The following is a 19,832-nucleotide window of genomic DNA, read 5'->3' as shown; positions in this document are numbered from 1 at the left end:
AACCCATAGGTTAACCCATCACTACATTTATCCTGGACAGACACAGAAATGATTTCAGAAGTAAGTAGGAGGAACAGAGTGGGCTAGATTACAGTAAGGAAATTATACAACAGGTTTAAAGACCCTGGAAATAAAAGGCTATCTTTGTAATATTAATATTCTTCTGGTGGTGATGTGTTGCTGTGAGGCATAGAACACCACAGCCTCAAAGAACAAAAGTTCCAAATGGCCCCAGAGTACAGCACGATGTGTGTGAGTAGGCTGTAGCATACTAGCAATGGAGATCTATGCAGATGCATAACTGGCAAAGCGAGTAGGTCATTTGGGTAGCAAGAGAGAGGGGTAACAAGGGACAGCCCACACTGTTAACCCACAAAAAGTCGAGAGATCTAGAGGAAAGGCCCTGATGCCGTGGGGGGACCACCAGTGGAGAAGTTCAAGTGACAAGAGGAGTGACACAGTGACACAGGAGAGGAAACTGTGCCAGGCTTGTGATCTATACCATTGACAGGAACACCCAAATGTAGAGATCCATTGAAGCAATGAGGTTTTTATGTAGGTAGTATTTCAACACGCAGCCTTTGAAGAGTTAAGCTATAAAACTTTTAACATCAACTGGAAAGGCAGACCAAAACTTTTATAATTTATTTACCTATATAATAGGTATATTTTATATACCTCTGTTTAATAAAAATCTATAAATGTATAATCTATATCTATAAACCTCATCCTAAAGTGTGTTTTGGTTTCAATATGCAAGCTTCATGTTAGGACTCAGGGGATCTCAGTCAGGAAGGCAAATAGAATTCTAAACATATTAAGGATTTAGTTTATAAATAACTTCAAATCTATGATTTAATTATTAAATTCTAGCATATACAAAATTAAAGTAAGAGATTGTGTGGCATTTGATACCTTCCTTCCTCTTGGATAAAGATACCACACCTCTTCACATGGACCTGTTACAGTTTAAAAGAAAAAGTCAATCCATGAATTGTCATGTTTTTAAGCCCTTCTGCTCAGTGCCAATAGTTCACACATTTCATTTCTAGTGTGCTCCCACAAAGTATTTTACTTTTTCAAAAACCAAACAGCTGATGCCGACTGCTGGAAACAACTTCACAAAGTTTGGAGTGATGCCCCTGAATAAGCCTGTTAGCCCATCTTTGAAAATTATTTCTTGAAAGAAATAAAAGACATTCTTTTGTGGAGCTCCTTTAATGGAAGACAAAAAACGAAAAAAAAAAATCAGACTACTTAAACACTAATTTCCAAGTCTGTTTTTGCATGTTTTTAATGTTATTTTAACCTAGTACGTTCATATAATATAGTTGCACTATTGTGTTGCACAGTACCCAAATTTTTTAAAAGCTTGGAATGTAAGTACAAGCTGACAATGAGCATCTCTCCTCAAGGGCCCGTGTGAAAGACAACAGTTATGGATATTAGATGGTTGTTTTAGTGACAATTGGATTCCTGGTTTCTCAACTCTTATTTTGCCTTTTTTTCTTTGTGATGCCAGTTGGCTTGGATCTTTGTGGTACTGTAGACAACCTCTTAAGACATTTTGGAACAGGCCCATTGATTGCAGTAAATGGCAGGGACATTTTCTAATTCTCTTTAAAAACCTATACCATTCACAAGAGGGTCTTCAAAATGTCAAATTCCATTAGATATTGCTGATATTTTCTTGTAACAGAATTTTATTATGGTATTCCAAGGGTTATGGCAGATGGAGAGCCAGCCTCAAGGGTTTAAGTCTCACTTCTGACACATATTGACTGTGTGACTCTGGAGCAGGGGTAGGGAACCTGTGGCCTCAAGGCAACATGCAGCCTTCTAGGCCCTTGGGTATGGCCTTTGACTGAGTCCAAACTTTACAGAACAAATCCTTTCATTAAAGGGATTTGTTCTGTGAAGTTTAGATTCAGTCAAAGGGCAGCATTGAGGACCTAGAGGGCCACACATGGCTTTTTCTCCTTGGTTCCCCACCCCTGCTCTGGAGCAAAACATTCAAGCACTTGGTGTCCCCAGACAAGTCTCTAAAGTTGAAGAACAGCTGTGTATCTGCACTGAGAGAATGAAATCACAGATCAAAACAATTTAAAAATTTTTTTCTAATCATATATGAATCCTATTGTATATAGTATAAATTAATTGCAAAATTTTGATTTTCCCAAGCTAATTCTATCATTACCCTAAATAAAGTTAAACACAGTGGTATTAACCACAATGCACCAGAAAGACGTCTGAAGCTTGCACTTCCTCTGACAAAACTATCCAGGAAATAAAGTCATCACTACCTATAGGTTCTTATGTTAGGTATCAACAATGAGCAAGGAAAAAGCAGATCTTCAAGGTGACTGAACTTCGTTTTTCAAGAAACTACTCCATCAAGTCCAGGTCTCAGGATCATACCATACCAACAATTACAGTAACTCAAAACCTGCAAAATCCTAAAGAACTCAAAGAGAATCCCATCCCATGTGCAAGGTGTCCAAGTAGAGAACATGAGGTACTTGGAGGAAGGAAGATCTGTGGTCAATAAATTATCAATAATCATTTATTAAGCACCTTCTATGTGCCAACACATCTCAGCCACTTAACAGTGTTATGACTCCGGGCAAATCACTTAACCTCTGAGTTTTTTTTTTTTTGTAAAATGAGGATAACAATAGTGTGCATCTCAAATGGTTGTTGTAAGGATTGAATAAGATAATGTATATAAAGCATCTACAAATCTTTAAAACTATGTAAATGTAACTATTTACAATAAAACTGTTATTATGATACATATGGATGAGGCAGCATGTTGGAATAGGGAACCAGCCTTGAAACCAGGAAGAGCTAGGTTCAAATCCTGTCTCTGACATATATTGGCTATGTGACCTTGGGCAAGTCACTTAACCTGTTAGTCATCTAGGCAGCTCTCTAATGCTGTAAGTTACAGGGAAGATGCCAAGCTGTATTTGTAGTTTCCCCATTGAGAGTTCCATATACCAATTAAATCATAGGTCTAGTCCCTATTCTGATCCGAAGTAACCCTCTCTCCCTTAGCTAACATAATACGTTAACCAATTTTTGACCCCTTCTGTTTCTCTATTTATTGGGTATAGAAATAACAGATGACTTCCAGATTCTTGGTAATTAGATGGTGAGCTATGGATATGTTGTTTTTCAGTCATGTCTAACCCTTTGTGACCCCATTCAGGGTTTTCTTGGCAAAGATATTAGACAGGTTTGCCATTTCTTTCTTTAGCTCATTTTACAGATGAGGAAACTAAGGCAAACAGGGTGAAGTGACTTGCCCAGGGTCACATAGCTTGTAAGGGTCTGAAGGCAGATTTGAACTCAGGCCCTCCTGACTCCAAGCCCAGCGCTCTATCCACTGAGCCACCTAGCTTCCCTGAGCTATGGATATAAAATGCTATATACCCTGTCACAAACTATCAATGTTTAACTGTTATTCTTTGGGCCAGGGAAGGGTTGTTAGGAAATACTTGTGGTATACAAAGCAAAAAGTATCAATAAGAAATGTTTTTAAAAGAAATAGAAGGTGACTCCATGGAAGCAGTTATGATGGTGAAATATTGCTTCCTTCCTCTTGACTGATCAAACCCTCCCATTCCCCCTCATTTTCCTCTTCCTCAGAATTTAGCTTCCCAAACAGAGGTTTGTTAGAAATGAGGATATAAAGGGTTTTCTTGAATAAGATTGAGTAAAAGTGTCCAGGCTGTTGGTGCACATAATCTACCCCACTGAAACAAGGAGCTAGCTAGCATAGCCCGAATGTCTCTGGCTGGTGTCCCCGGTGCCTTTTCTACACTGTGAAGTAGGCTGCCTATATCAGATACCCCAGAGAAGCGGTCTAACTTCCTTACAGCAGCCGTCAGTCCTCAACATCCCATCCCCAACATATACCAGTTCATTCCACTAGAGGTTCAGGAGTAATATTCTCCCCAGCTGTTATTGTTTTAAACTACAACTCACCTTCCTCACTAACCTCCCATCATCCTCTACGCAAGTTCTATTGTCCCTGCCACAGGTTGCTGGCCTCTTGGTCCCTCCCCCTACCCCAAAGTCTTAGCTCTTTATGGACCACCCTAGGACCTTACATTGCCAGAAAGCACTTAGTAAATGCTTTTTCATTCATTCAGCTTCCTGTAGTCCAGCTGATGTGATGGCCTGAGTTCCTTAGATGCTGATTCCTATTCTTAAACCACACTGAGAAAATAATCCACCAAACATACATTCAACTCCCAGCTCTTCTCTGCGTGTACCTGCATTGGTAACTAAGGTGGGACTCCAGGTGGGGCCCATGAAGGGAGGTCTGGTTATAGGCTCAAAACCCCTAGCTACTAGGTGCTAAGCTGATGTGGGCCTGAAGCCCCCAGGGTCCTAAGGGGAGTTGCTAAGACCAGAGCCAATAGTAAGGGCTTAAGTTCTGGTCACCCATTTGATGAGAGCTAAAGAGTGCATAAAAAGAGAAGACAGAGCTATTTGCTTAAGGCGCTCAGTCTTGGCGGAGTGATGATGTGGAGACTCTGGGCAGCTGTAGTTAAGAGCCCTCCAGCTTGTAAACCCGGATGTTTGGACTTAAACTCTAGTAACTATGAATCGAGATTTGAATCAGACAAGATCTGTCTGTTGATGTTTGTAATTTGTTTGTGTTTGCTCTGAATTTCGGGGGCTGGCTTTTTCCCCTGAACTAAGTGAATGATATTTGTATGCTGGATTAAAGTAAGATAGTTAACCCCTTAACTCTTTCCTTGGTAAAGCAGATCAAAAGAACCTGGGCTTGCAGCATTCCTGTTGTTGGGCTTGTGTTCGTTTTTCACCCCGACAGCAGCTGCTAGCCAAACTGTTGAAACAGTACCCATGTAGGCAGCTAGATGGTCCAGTGGATAGAGCACTGGGCATGGCTTCTCAAGAAGATTTGAGTTCAAAGCCTGCCTCAGACACTGCTAGCTGTGTGACCCTGGGCAAATCACTTAACTTCTGCCTCATTTTCCTCAACTGTAAAAATGGGGTTAATAATAGTACCTACCTCCTAGGGTTGTTGTGAGGACAAACTAAAATAATTCACTTTAAAGCATTTAGCATAGTGCCAAGTACATAGTATAAAAATGGCTAACATTTGCAGAGCACATACTATGTACACAGGAGGTTCTTAAATGCTTGTCCTCTTCCCTATATGCAGTTATCTCTTCCACATCATGGGTGCTAGGGGCACAGTGCCCCCATAATCTGGAAAATCTATATAAAATTTTTTGATCCTCTCTTTGTACCAGAAAAGAAGTCTGAATTCTTTCTTTTTGTTTTGTGGTGTATTTACAGTACCTTACTGTAAAATTTGAGTTAAGTATTAGGTCATAGGCTCTTTGTCGTCAGCTGACCTTCTTGTGTCATCTATGGCTTCAAGCAAAACTCCCCCAAAATTCTCATTTAATTTCTTATGCTGACCCACAACACAACAAAACCTCAATGGGGAAAGTCACGATACAGAAGGGATAACTATACCTTCATCAGCTAGATCTGTAACTTCTAATTTTCATCCTTTACATCTATATTTATTGTTTTTCTGGTGCCCCCAATCTGGCTATTAGGAAAATGTATTCAATTGGTAGTCGGAAGGCTGGGCTTTAAATGCTGGCTTTGCCCCTTACTATCTGTGTGGCCTTGGATGGAAACTCACCTTCGGCCTGCATCCGAGTCCTCACTAGGTTCAGAGGGTAGCTGGCTAATTGACCACAAAAGTTAGATGAAGCACTACATAGCAGCAGCAGCAACACCCCAGGGTTTACAGAGTCTTCAGCGTAATTATTTAGCCAGTAATTCTTCAAACTCTGTCAGAGAACACAGAAGCAACACAGAATAGCGATGAAAAACCAACTACTAAAACTTTTCCTCTTTCATATGAAATCCTTGCCATCTGCCATGCTGACTGATTTTGTAGGCTAGATTATTGCCAAAAGAGAGTAGGGGAGAAAGGGAGGAGTTATTTCTCCAGCTACTGTAGGATATAGCAATTCAATGATGAAGCATGGGAAGCTGTAAGCATGCATAGTTCTCAGACTCTTCACTAGCTCCTCTGCCGACTTAGAAGTAAAATGAAAGCTTGATAAAACTGAATTATCAATTCCCTCACTCCCTATGTATCATTCTAGCAATTATAGTTGCCCACATTTTAGAATAAAGCTTTTTTGACTCCTTGAAATTGTTTTCAAACCCAATATATCAAAACTATTTCTGCTAACCACTGTTTCTTCAGGGCAAGCCAATCTGGGAAGCTTCCATCTAAAATGTTCTGTGACTTCGAAATGGCTATAGATGGAATCATCTATAGCCTGGATTATAGATGGTGTCTACAATTATAATGTCTAAAACTTGTTTGAAAGGACCACTATACTGACAGATATTTTAAATTGTCTCTGTTTTCTTGAAGGATGTTGAACTTTATACTTGAGTCCTGGAGTCATTATTGAAAATAGTATAATTTCGTAAAATTGAGAGAATAAATAACTAAATTCGAGTGTCTTTATCCAGTGTTTATTATTTTAGATAAAGTCATCAGAGTCTGGGTCAAGCTATATCTGGAGGCAAAATGTTTAGATGAGCTGAGATGCAAGGATGGAAGTAGTCTGACATTCACACTAGAATACAAAGTAGGTCAAAGAAGGCAAAAGAAAAAAATGCATTCAGAAAATTTAGGATAGGGATCGGACTTGTCATTTCATTTGGATAGGGAATTCCCAACAAGAATATTCCTTTTACCAATGCAGGTCAGCACCTTCTCTGCACTTTAGTCTCAAGAAATTCTCTAGAGCATTAAAAGATTAAATGACTTACCTAGGCCACAGCTAGACCCACAGAAGTGAGACCCAAACCCGGGTCTTCCTACCTTCAAAGACAAATCCAATCTGCCACACTGCCTCTCCTAAAAGTTAATGCTTTAAAATTGTATAAAACTATAAATGTATTACATTAAGGCCTAAAAAGCAATAATAGAGAGGCTTAAAGGGTAGAGATCTAGTTTTAGAATCTGGAAGTTCCCCCTACATGATCCTGGGTTGTTACTGTTCAGTCATTTCAGTCACATCTGATTCTTCGTCACCCTGTTTGGGGTTTTCTTGGAAAAGATACTGGAGTGGTTTGCCATTTATTTCTCCAGCTCATTTTACAGATGAGGAAACTGAGGCAAACAAGGGTAAGTGACTCATCCAGGGTCACATAGTTAGCAAGTATCTGAGGCCAGATTTGAACTCAGGAAGATAGTCTTCCTGATTCCAGGCCAGACACTTTATCCACTGCACCACCTAACTGCCCAGGTAAGTTATTTAAACTCTCAATACCCCCAGGCAATTTTCCAAACACTAGAAATTGCAAAGCAGGTGCTGATCTGTATTGTTAAGAGTGTATTTCCTCACTGGGAGTTCCCTGTACAAATGAAATTGCAGCTTTCCACGAACAACCTGGGAGAAATAATTAGTAATGACCAATACCTTGGGAAGATCCAGAGTTCTCCCCTTCTTCTAAACTCCTGATTTTTAAAAGAAGTTCAGTCTCTTGAAGGACATTACTGATAAGGATTGAATTAACTTCTCCTCTATCTGATCCAACCCAACCCTACAAGAATCCCTAGTTCAAGTGAATCCCATTCAATCAAGCTAGAGTAGAGACACGTCCTTTTGCCTAGATAGCCCAAAGGTGGGGGTGGTCAGCCCTTCATTTTAATACAGTTCACCTCCTATTGTGTTATCCAGTCAGAGCTGATTGCTACACCTCAGGAACTTTCTCTCTGAAGGGTATATAAACTGTGAGCCCATCACCATGATTGTCTTTGGTCTAAGACAGACAGCCAAACAACCATCCTTTTATTAATAACATGCTGGCCTTATTAATAAAATTATTAAATTGGGGCAGCCAGGTGGCTCAGTGAGTAGAGCAGCAGTCCTGGAGTCAGGAGGACCTGAGTTCAAATCCAGCCTCAGATACTTGACATATGTACTAGCTGTGTGACCTTGGGCAAGTCACTTAACCCCAATTGCCCTGCCAAAAAGCAAAAAAAAAAAAATATTAAATTACCCAGAAATTATGAATTCCTTACCTTTTTAATCACCACAAACTACAAGAACATGCTACACTTCACAAAGAATATGGCAAAACCACCAGTGGGCCTGTGTTTGGATTGGCTTTCCAGTAGGGTTAATGCATTTGTGCTACTCTAATTGCCTGATCTATTCTTCCCTGATCATCCTGACCAGTAATATGTACTTTTGAGATGACCTATCAGGATTCAGGGAAAAGGCTGTGGCCATCAAACCACTTAAAATCAAATAGACTATAGAGAAATCAAAATAAGAGATCTTGGCCATGGTGTTTGATCAACATCATCTTTTAACCAACTCTAATAGACAATGTTCTACTACTGCCTTCTTTTCTTCCTCATCTTTAAATTTGAGCATATGCGTGTGTATGTGTGTATATATACATATATATACATATACATATGTGTGTGCGTATACATATATACATATATGTTTGGGGTCAAGCATCATTAAAGCCAAAAATAATTCACAACGATAACCAAAAAATGAGTACCATTAACAAAAAGAGACTCAAAATATTAAAGAGACAAAATAGATATTGTTCTGTCCAAAGTGGTCTGTTATCAAAAGCCAAAGTGGCCTAGTATGTTTCTTTAAATATAATTGAAGATTAGATTTCTTCTTAACTCAATTGCTATAACTCACCTTGGGAGTAAACTCACCTCATAGACAGATAAATCTATGCCTGCGTAAGGAAGGATGCTCAGAAAATTAGGGATATAGCCTTTGTAAAAAGCTGCAAGGTGTTCATTCTTCGCAATTTGCAAGGCACAATTAAACATCCCTGAGTATTGTCCAGTTTTACTTAGAGCCAGCCTGGTCCTTACAACCTGAATACAAAAGAATATAGTCAAATCTCTGATCAGATTTATTAAACCCAAGGAACCCTAATTAATTATGTCATTTCAGTCAGTCAATAAACATTAAGCATCTACCATATACCAGGCACTGTACTAAGCATTAGAGATACAAAAAGAGGCAAAAGACCATCCCTGCCCTCAAGGAACTCACAATCTAATGGATTATTCTCACTGATATCATACAGAATTCCAGAAAGGAAGAAATCTTACAGCGAATCATTTTCTTAGCTGCGTATCTATGTAACTGTCTACAGCAAGACTGTTCAAACTGAGCTTGGTGAATCTTGCTGTGGTTCCATGGGATACTGGGAAAGGATTCCCCCAAAATGTGATATGGAAGTTGAGTCTTAGAGGAAGCTAGAGATTCTAAGAGGCAAAAGTGAGCAGGCAGAGCACTGTGGGCATGGAGAATAGCCAGTACAAAGGCCCAGAAGCATGTATAAGAAGCGACAAATAAACCAGTATGGCAGAATCACAAAGGACATGGAAGGGAATAATATGAAAGAAGACTAGAAAGATAGATTGTTTAAAAGACAAAATGAAATAAAGTATGTTAAGTGCTTTGAAGCATGAAAGTGCTACATGAATATTAGTGATTATGGTTAATAATCAAAGTTCCATGAGTTACTGGCATATTCATATTCTTGTTATTTCACCTACCTTATGGACAGTACATTCTGCTACTGCTCCTCTAATCCTTATGATTCAGAAGCTGCCACAGTGATTTTTTTCTCTGATAACTCTCCCCATACTCTCATTCCTATCGAGCTCAGTCTTCCCTCTTCAATCTAGTATCTCTGTCTTTTCACTGTGCCTTCTGTAACGACTCTACTAGAAAACTCCCTTTTACTTTATTATTTTATATATTTATTATTTCTTATTAGATAACATATATAATATCTATTGCATACAGCATGTAGAAGATATAATTTATGTATAATTATTATTTATTATTAATAGATTTATTCATATTATATTTTTCCCATCTTCTAGAGTTCCTGGAAATGTGGCTCTCCCCTGTTCCCTTTTCCATTGCCAGCTTCTCCTACTCTCATGCTCCTCAGCATACCGGCCCAGACAGAACAATAAGCCTACTTCTTGTTCTACACTGCTACTTGCAGACCCACTTGCTGACACTCAGCAATTTTTCCTTTGATGTTCACTCCATCCATCCATGCCTAGATCCTTGTTGCTATCATCTACTAACCTTCAGGCCACTCTCTTTCTTTTCCTCAATGTCTTAACCAGCTGACTCAATCTTCTCTATCCTATCCTCTACCTTCATTCTTGGAAATGCCAATATTCATGTTTATGTCCTTTAGAACACCCTGTTCTCTTAGTCTGCTGACATCCTCAACTTGCCCCAACCCCAGCATCACTCTACTTTAGCCATCCACCAAGGTGGTCACATTTTTGATCTCACCAGCATACCAACGATCTTGAACTCTGAAATTCCCCTCTCTGATGCCTTTCTGCCCCTCTTACTAACTCATTTCTCTCTCTTCACTCTTCCTGTGATCTTGAGTTCCTCCACACCTCGATGCTCTCTCATTCTATCACCCCTATTCTAACATCATTTTCTTCCCTTCATAGTCTTGACCTTATAAGACTAACCTTAAATGTAACTATTCAACAAGACACTGCCCGATCTCCCTGAATCACTATTCCCCTCCCCCTTCTATTATTCGTCTACTGCCAATCTTCAACCTGGGGTCACTGCCAACATCTGCTGACTTCAATTCTACTCAAGGAAGTCATGAAAGCATGAGTCCACCATAAATGCATATTACTTAGAGTCATAATTAAGAATTATGGGACAAATTCCCTAAGGCAGGGAAGGGGCAGGATTCCTGTAGACAGGAACCAAAGCAAACTGGAGGCAGAAGCCATGAGAGCTGACAAAGTTGATGAACTGGGAGGCCCAGGTATGTAAAGAAGGTAGGAGTCTCAGTAAAGAAGACTGTGAGCCAGGTACTGAATTTACTAGGGAATAAGGAAAGAGACTTGGAAGTACATATAACATGTTCCAAATCTGTAGTACTAAGAGAAATGAATATTTAAACAACTCTGAGGTTCTACCTCACACCATCATGCTAGAAAAGATGACAAAAACAGATAACAAGAATTGTCAAAAGGTTCTGTGGCAGGACAGGCATGTTGATGCACAGTGGGTGGACCTGTGATATAGTCTAATGGTTCTAGAAGGAAATTTGGAATTATGCCCAAAAGTCACTAAACTGTATATATAGATCCTTTGACAGAGCAATACCACACTCTACAAAATAGGGAAAGAATCCATAACTAAAATATATATATATATATATATATATATATATATATATATATATATATATATATATATATATATATATATATAGTAACTCTTTTACCTACAGCAAAGACCTGGAAAGAAAGTTAGTGCCTATCAATTTTGGAATAACTGAACAAACTATGATATGTAAATAAATATAATGGAATATTATTTGTTTGTAAGAAATGAAGAGAAACTTGGGGAGATTTGTATGAACCGAGATAAAGTGGTATAAGCTAGGTGGCGAAGTGGCCTCAGTTTCCTCATCTGTAAAATGGGAAAGTAACAGACCTTTCACCTAGGATTGTCACAAGGATCAAATGAGATAATAATTGCAAAGAGCTTATCAAAATGGCAGGCACATAAGTGCTACATGAATGCTAGCTATTATTATTATTATTGAGTGCTAGACCTGGAATCAGGAAGACCTGGGTTCAAATGTGACCCCAGACACTTCCTAGTGGTGTGACCCTGGTCAAGTCACCTTAATTTCTGTCTGCCTCAGTTTCCTCATCTGTAAAATGGGGGTAATAACAGCACCTACATCACAGAGGTGCGGTGAGGTTTAAATGAGTTAAGATTTGCACAGTGCTGTGCAAAGGCTAGCTATTCTTATTACTATTATTAAGTGAGCAGAACCAGGAGAACAATTGAACCACTGGGTACACTACTGCAAGGAACAACAACTTTGAAAGACTTAAGAACTCTAATGAATGCAATGGCCAGTCACAAATCCAGAAGACTGATGATGGAGCATGCTTCCCGTCTCCTGGCAGAAAGGCGATGGGAGAGACGTACGGAATGGGACACTGGTTTTCAGGCATAACCAATACCACTTCTTTTTTTTTTTACTATACTTATTTGTTACAATAGAGTGCCATTATTGGGAAAAGAAACTGTTGTATTGGGGAAGGAGGTAATGATAATGATACAAACAAAAAGAAAGAAAAGCATATCAATGAAGTGCATTAACCATACGCTGAATAGAGCAGAAGAAAGTTCATAAGGTGACATGGACAAGAAAGTCAGTTGATAATGGATATTATATTTCTTCCCTTCTTGGTGGATGGGGGAGAGACTGGAGAGAGGGAGAGAATTTGGAACTCAAACATTTTTTAAAACGTTAAATAAATAAATCTTTAAAAAGAAAAAGAAAGGCAGTTGTTGTATACTTAAAAATGGGTTCTCTAGGGACTCCCCAGAGTCCATTAGGACCCTACAAAAGACATGTTCCATGATAGTGGCAAATACCTTTAGCACTCACATGTCTCCATTTTGTGGCGTTCACTTCATGTTGATATTCAGAAGATTGCTGAACAAAGTTATCCCACTGTTTGCATCTCCCTAAGAATCTTATATGATCTTAACACATGCCTAAGAGACTCCATTTTGGAGTCTTCGCCTTTGCCTTACTGAACCAAATCTTCTATAATCAATAAATACCAAAAGCAATAGGATCTTCAATAAACACCCCGTATTCTCCATGCCTTTCTACCAGTTGTATGATTTTGGAGATTTGTGCTACTACAGAAAATTGACTAGCTAAGCCTGTCTGTTGCTTTCTCATATTATCATCAATGTATCCATAGACTAGTCTCACACTGATTTTTTAGAAATGGGAAAATATTCATATAGGTCAATAACGTCCAGTCTTCTCAATGGCCTCAGACCTCCATGTGGTTTTTTTTATGTGGTATCTTCCCTGCTTTGAAGTATCCTGAACAATGATCCCTTGGTGCCTGCAAATTTATTTCTGAGCATATTTGGTTCAGGTATTATTGGGTTCCTCTTCCCAACTTAATCTTCATCATGGAGCATCATCAAGATGGCAAGTGACCCAAAGAACAAGGGAGAAATTGATGGCATCATGCAGAAGTTTCAGAAGACTACCAATGGAGATGAGTGCATAAACTAACTCAAAGTGTGTGTGGGACATGTTCCCCTTAAGAGCTGCATCCCCCACAGGACTGCATGAAGTAGGAGGCAGTGAGAGACAGTGGAAAGAGACAGGTTCTAGAGACAGAGGACCTGGGTTCAAATCCTGTCTCTGATGACTTTGTCATGTGACAAGAATGACACTTAACCTCTCCTCAGCCTCAATTTCTTCATCTATAAAATAAAAGGGTTGGACTATATATAGCCTCTGACATCCCTTCCAGCTCCAGTTCTGTGATCCAAAATGCAACAGGTGATGTCAGACACCACCCCTAGGACGATTTCAATTGGGCAAAAGATTTTGCAACACAGCTAGTAGGAGAATGAATCCAAACTCTCAGAAGTGATAGGATTTTGGCAGTATTCTGGAAAAGATAGAGGAAGAAAATGGACAGGGAGACAGAAAGCTGTCACATAGTGGTTTCTAATTCCCACCACCACTAACAAGAGACTTTCCCTTTTCCATGTCCACAAACGACAGCTCCAGACATCCTCTCAAATGGACAGCTTGCTCTGAGAAGCCACATTTGCAAAACTTCAAGACGTCACTGATCTGGCACCGAGAAGCAAGACCTTTCAGAATCTAAGGTTGCCAGATTCGCTCTGGGCAAGCTGCAAACATCTCTTTTCCCTTTCCTCAGGTTGCTACAACACGTTGCTGGAGCAGCTACAGGGGCGCACAAAGAGTTAGTACACAAAACTGTCTTCCAGTTTTCTTGTTCTACTTATTAGCTTACAAGGCAAGGCCAATAAGCCAGCGTGGGAAGAAGAGCCGGGAGGCCTCATAACACACATTCCCTGCAAGTTCAGAAGGTTGTTGTGCCTTGGGAAATGAGTGGTGAGAATGTTTGCTGCTTGACTCATTTCTTGTTTTACATCTTAAACTCTATTTTAAGTAGATGTACTTTTATTTTGCTGTCTTGTCACATGATTCAATCTGGCTGGTTGGAAAAGAGAATCTGAAGAAAAAATAGAGACTTATGATCAGTAGTTAAATAAATGGTGAATCTATTACTGGCATGAGTAGAAGGTATGGCCAAGAGAAGGGCCACTTCTTTGTCAGAGACTAGAGCAAAGAATGATAGGGAATGATGTTGATACATAAAAGAGGGGAGAACAAGAAGATCAGGTCAGGTAGCCTTTATTTTTTTCAAGAGAATTAAGAGGCAAAAGCTTCTGCTGAGAGGGAGAAGAAAAGGGGCAGTGTGGGAGGGCTTGAAGACAACATTTCCAGCAGCTGGTTGTGGGGAGTACAAGAGAACATAGAACCCTACATTTAGAGCCAGACAGAACCTTAGAGTCATCCAGTTCAACCTCCTAATTTTAAAGATGAAAAAACTGAGGCTTAGATTGGCTTAATGACTTATCCAAGGTCATGCAGACAGTAATCCAAGTTTCAGACTAATGTCTTTCTGTCTGAATTCAGTGTGGTATTCCATGTAGCATTGAGGGACCATTTGAGATTAGGTAGCATCAATTTGTGGTGGATCCAGTTGGCGTGGTTTGCAACTTCCTCCAGCAGGAGAGGAGGATAGGAGTGCAAGCCACATTTGTGGTTTAGTAAGGCACGAGCAGTGAGACTGACAGAGACAAAGGATTTCACAGTAGACGACAGTGTATAGTTGAATTGGTTAATCCTAGAGTCAGTGCTGAAAAGGGAGGAAAGCAATTGGCTGAGAGAGCCAAGAGGGCTAGAATAACTAGATATCGTAATAAGAACAAAGACTAGGTTCTGGAGCAAGGTAGAGGGGATGGATGAAGAATATGAAGTTGTGATCAAAGACAGGAACGCCACATTTCTGTATCATGGAATAGAATAGTGATGGATGAAGGTTAAAGGGTTAACTGCTGCGTGTCATGAAGGTAGTACAAAAGCACAAGGCATTAGAACTGAGGAAACTAATGGATTGGGGAACGGGGGTGTTGAGGGGAATATTCACATATATGTTGAAGTCTGGAGCGTATGAGATCAGGGGTTGAGGGAGAAAAGAAGAATACAAGCCAGGTATGGAAATTAAGGGAATACACATTGGCAAAGAGAAGGAAAGATAATGGGCTCCATCTGAGGTATTTTGAGTTTGAGATACCTTTGGAACATCTAGTTTGAAATGTACAATAGTCAATGGGGTAAAGTCGATCCAAAGCATAAGAAAGAGCCTACCTACAGCTAGAAACACAGATCTGGGAGTCATCTGCATAGAGACAATAAAGAATGCTCAAAGAGAAATAATATGTGGTGGGGATGGTGCCAGACTGTGGAAGAACTTGGCTTGAATATTAGACATTCAAGGCCCTGATGGCATAAGCTTCGAATCCTACCGTTCCTCTGCTTAGATTTAAAGTTCAAAAACCTAATCTGGGTTTCATTAGAAAGAAACACATTTTACAATTTACATTAAAGTCATCAATTCCAGCAATCAATTTTTCACAATGCTCCTTACCTCCATGGGGTAGACAAACGTCTGTGCAGTCGCTCCAGCCAAAGAACCAGAAACAAATCTCTCAATATTGTTAATTTTGGTAATGTCCTGAGTAAACAACTTCTTATACTGTGTATGTAAATAAAAGGGTTCACATATATATTAAAGTTGAAATAAGAGAGATTAGTTCCAAGAAGAATGCCACTTATTTAATATGAACTATTATTATGATTAAATGAGATAACATTACAGGGCTTTACTAACATAAATTTGTAAAGTACGTAAATGTTAACTATTATTTTTGTTATTACATTATATAATATTATTTATAACTATTATATAATATATTCTCTATTGAAGATATAATATGTCTATATAAATATCATTATATATTATATCATTTATTATGAGCCCACACCCAGCGAAATAGGTATAGTTTAAATGTATGTATGTTTAATTCACTAGAATATTAAGTAAATTACCTACCTTGGGCCTCATTTTTTTCCGTGTCACATTACTATTGCTGTGCATGCACAGTCAAATATAAGATACCATGTTTGAAATAAAAGCACAGAAACTTAAAAGAGGGAGGGGCTGCATCTCATATGCACCTTTTGATAGCAAAGTGGATTCAGAAGTAATGCTAACAATGCGATGGATGGCAATAGCTTTTTTATGCAAGGATATTTGATTTGAATGGATTTTTTCTTGGAGACCAGGCAGTGACAATCTAATAAAACCTGCTAGGTTACTGTAGGAAGCTTTGATTTCTAAACCAAAGAATTTTAGCCAAAATTTGTAATGCCAGCCTTCTCAGAATTATTCAAAGACTTATTTTAGTTATTTTATAAATAGGATGATTAATAGAGCTATGATAAATGTTAAGAAAAATAAGGCAATTGACTAATTTGTTACATTAAAAATGACATTCATCATTCTGCTAAAATGTTCTTAAGGTTTTTTAAAACTCAAAAGTTGTTTCTTTTTAATGAATTTTGGTAATACCTTACCTGGTCATATGCTAAGACCTTAACAGCTGTTTCTGGTGCAATTTTTAAAACATTCACACCATTTCCCCTCCAAAAGGATAGGATGCCTCCCTCTCTCAACATAAACTTAAATCCATCAACAATATGAATTTGCTTTGAGTCTACGCCCTGGACCTATAAAAAAGAAAAGAAATGGCCTTGGTGTTGTTATTCTTTACAAAGCACTTGCATATGGCACCTTCTACTTTCAATGTGCTTTACAGCAGCCCGTAGTCCATTTCAACTAATAACAATAAGAATAATGAACATTATATAGTGCTTACTATGTGCCAGATGCTGAGCAAAGCAGTTTACAATTATCTTTTTTTGATTTTATCTCATTATTTAGTCATTTTGAGCTTATATGAAATGTACGACTACTCTTAAAATAGCACAGTTACTGCAAAGTATAGTAGGGGCTGGCACAGTGGACAGACAACTGGCCCTGGAGTTCAAATTCAGCCTCAGACACTTGATACTAGCTGTGTGACCCTGGGCAAGTCACCTAACCCTGATCACCTCCCAAAAAAAATTGCCATAAGTCCTCTTTAAAGGAACAACTAACTTTGGCAGGCATTAATACAGTTGTAACTCATGAAAATGACTTTTATTAGTAGAGAGTATTTCTCATTTCCATTACATGCATATCTTTCCTTCTGTTGTGTGAAAGCTTACCCATAGCTCTATTAATAAAGTGGCTATGGTCTAATGATAAACTTTGTAGTCAGAAACACTGTTAATAAATGTGTTTCTTCTTGTTGAATTGTGTTTACCATGTGCTAAGCCATTGAGTTAGGGGGGAGGGAGGAAGACAGGACTGACCAGAGAGGTGGAGCTAATCACTGCCTTCAAGGAATTAAAAATCTAGCAGAGGAAATGATGAGATACATAATGAACCCGAATGTGAAATGGACAATAAATGCATCAGAATGGAGCAATGGATAGAGTGCAAATCTGGCCTCAGACACTTACTAGCTCTGTGTCCCTGGGCAAGTCATTTAACTCCAATTGCTTCACAAATAATAATAACAATAGTAATGTGCATCAGAAAGGTACAAACAAAATGTCATGAGAGAGGATTAATATAGAAGACATAAGAATACATTCTAAGATGTCATAGAAGAACTGAACAGCACACCGAAGAGAAAAAAAAAACCATTTCTTTCATCTATTCAGCATATAACAATTGAATCCTTGTCTTCTATCCTCCTTCCATTTCTTTCCATTCCCATCTTTTCTACCCTACTTCTGTCCTCTTCTCTTTACCTATCCCAGTTCTTTCTTTTCTTCTTCTCACTTCCCCATGTTTCTCTCCTTTTTTCTCTACCCATTCTGGGTCCTCTCATTTCCCTTCATCTTTCCCCCCACTGTTCTTGATTCCACTTTCCCATCTGTCCTTGATTCCTGATGTCTCATCTCTGACAGACCCCAATGCTGTTCACTCTGTTTCCATTTATCCCCTTTCTGAGGACATTTTTGCCCCCTGCCAAGGACTTATATCCCTACCTGTGATTGCTCCCACCTTTTAGCACCTTTTCCTCTGAGATTACTTGCCATATATTTTGTGTAGATCATCTATGTGCATAGTTATTTACATGTTGTCTTCTCCATTTGACTGTAAGCTCTCTGAGGGCAGTGACTGTGTTTACCTGTCTTTGTATGCATGTAGTGAAGTTTCTGGCACATGGGGCAGCACTTCATAAATGTTTATCAACTTACTGGCTGACCCCTACACTTGAAAGTTTGGATCATTGGAATCAAACAAGTAACATGTCCTGGTGTTATCTCTAAGGGTAGCCACATGTGTTTGTTATATCTACCAGAATACCATTTACTCTATTCAGACCTTCAAAGGAATATAATTTTAATAGCAGATGGTTGAATTCATTTAAAAGAAAACGTGGTCTGTTCCTAGAAGAATCTCTAATTGAAGTATCTCTGTATATCTAAATAAGTAATATTATAGTTTTAAGACATAGGACTTAAGAATTACTTTTATTTCCTAAAGAAATACTTCTATTTCCTAAAACCAATTTTCCTACATGTGTATTTCTTAATCCAACATTAATAGAACTCCTTCACAAGTAGCTTTATAAGAGGAGAAGAGTGTTGAGAGAGTAATCCCCTCCCCAACCCCAGCTAATTTCAACATACTTTCTCCCCCAAAACAGTAAGATGGTCAGTATGCCCACTGATGGTGAGGATGTAGACAATTCTTGATTGGTTCTCAGTGATTGAGACGCTCCAATATGAATAGCTCACTGGAACTCAGAAGGATGGATTCTGGTTGGAGGAATTAACCTCTTTGCTAGTCTATCAAAGAAAGCAATATACTATATACTTTTTGCCTTATCTGACCTTTTGTCTTTACCCTGGAATCAGTCTTTCATAGTGGAATGGAGTGAAGTAGAGTAAAAAATGGGATTTCTCTTTTTCCTCTCCATGAGAACTGGTAAATGGCATTTGGGGAAAGAATCATATGTATGCTTATCCAAATGGCCCAGAAGTTAAATTCTATAGAATGGAAATTCCTATCCCAAGATATGCCCATGGTCAGGGCAACTATAAAGTTCCTGCAGAAGCACAAGGCAGAAACAACATACATTTACCCAAAAGGGAAGTTCATGGACAATATTCCTGAACCCCAACCTTATGTGTAGAGGAGGGGGATTTGAATTTCCTAGGTTGTATAACTCCAGAATCTAGCCTTCTTGTCAGAAAAATGAGATTGCTCACTCAGCACCATCCTTAGAGATTACTTCAAATAAAATCTTCGAAGGAAAGAAATGGAAGGAGAATAAATAGCTTAGAAGAGAAAATGGTAAGCCTAATACAGTTAATGGACTCTCTGAAAATTAGAGTAGGCCAAGCAGAAATCAATTACTTCACGAGACAAGAAATATTGGAACAAAATCAAAAGATAGAAAAAACAGAAGAAAATGTAAGGAATCTGCTACCAAAAATATCTGATGTAGAAAATAGATCAAGGAATGATCATTTAAGAATCATTAGACTCTCCGAAAACTAAGATTTTTAAAAAGCCTGGACACTATATTCCAAAAAAAATAATTAGGGAAAACTGTGCTGATCTATATAAGCAGAAAGTAAAGTGGAAATAGAAAGAACAGAATGATCACCACCTGAAAGGAACCCCCAAAATAAAAGTCCCA

The 19,832-nt window shown here is 38.7% G+C and overlaps 1 protein-coding gene across 1 annotated transcript in view; it reads right to left on the bottom strand.

Moving 5' to 3' along the window:
• Nucleotides 1–1,048: 1,048 nt before the first annotated feature.
• Nucleotides 1,049–19,832, bottom strand: part of LOC118857536 (calcium-binding mitochondrial carrier protein SCaMC-1-like) — a 56,875-nt gene continuing 38,091 nt past the window's right edge. The window contains exons 6-10 of the mRNA XM_036768192.1: nucleotides 16,645–16,797; nucleotides 15,656–15,763; nucleotides 8,771–8,938; nucleotides 5,696–5,846; nucleotides 1,049–1,215 (exon numbers count right to left, since the gene is read on the bottom strand). Of these exons, the coding sequence (XP_036624087.1) occupies nucleotides 1,049–1,215; nucleotides 5,696–5,846; nucleotides 8,771–8,938; nucleotides 15,656–15,763; nucleotides 16,645–16,797 (747 nt within the window). The remainder of the gene's footprint in view (nucleotides 1,216–5,695; nucleotides 5,847–8,770; nucleotides 8,939–15,655; nucleotides 15,764–16,644; nucleotides 16,798–19,832) is intronic.

Source organism: Trichosurus vulpecula, chromosome 7 (genome assembly GCF_011100635.1).
Source record: "Trichosurus vulpecula isolate mTriVul1 chromosome 7, mTriVul1.pri, whole genome shotgun sequence".
NCBI classification, from domain to species: Eukaryota; Metazoa; Chordata; class Mammalia; order Diprotodontia; family Phalangeridae; genus Trichosurus; species Trichosurus vulpecula.
This window is presented reverse-complemented; position numbering and strand designations above follow the sequence as displayed.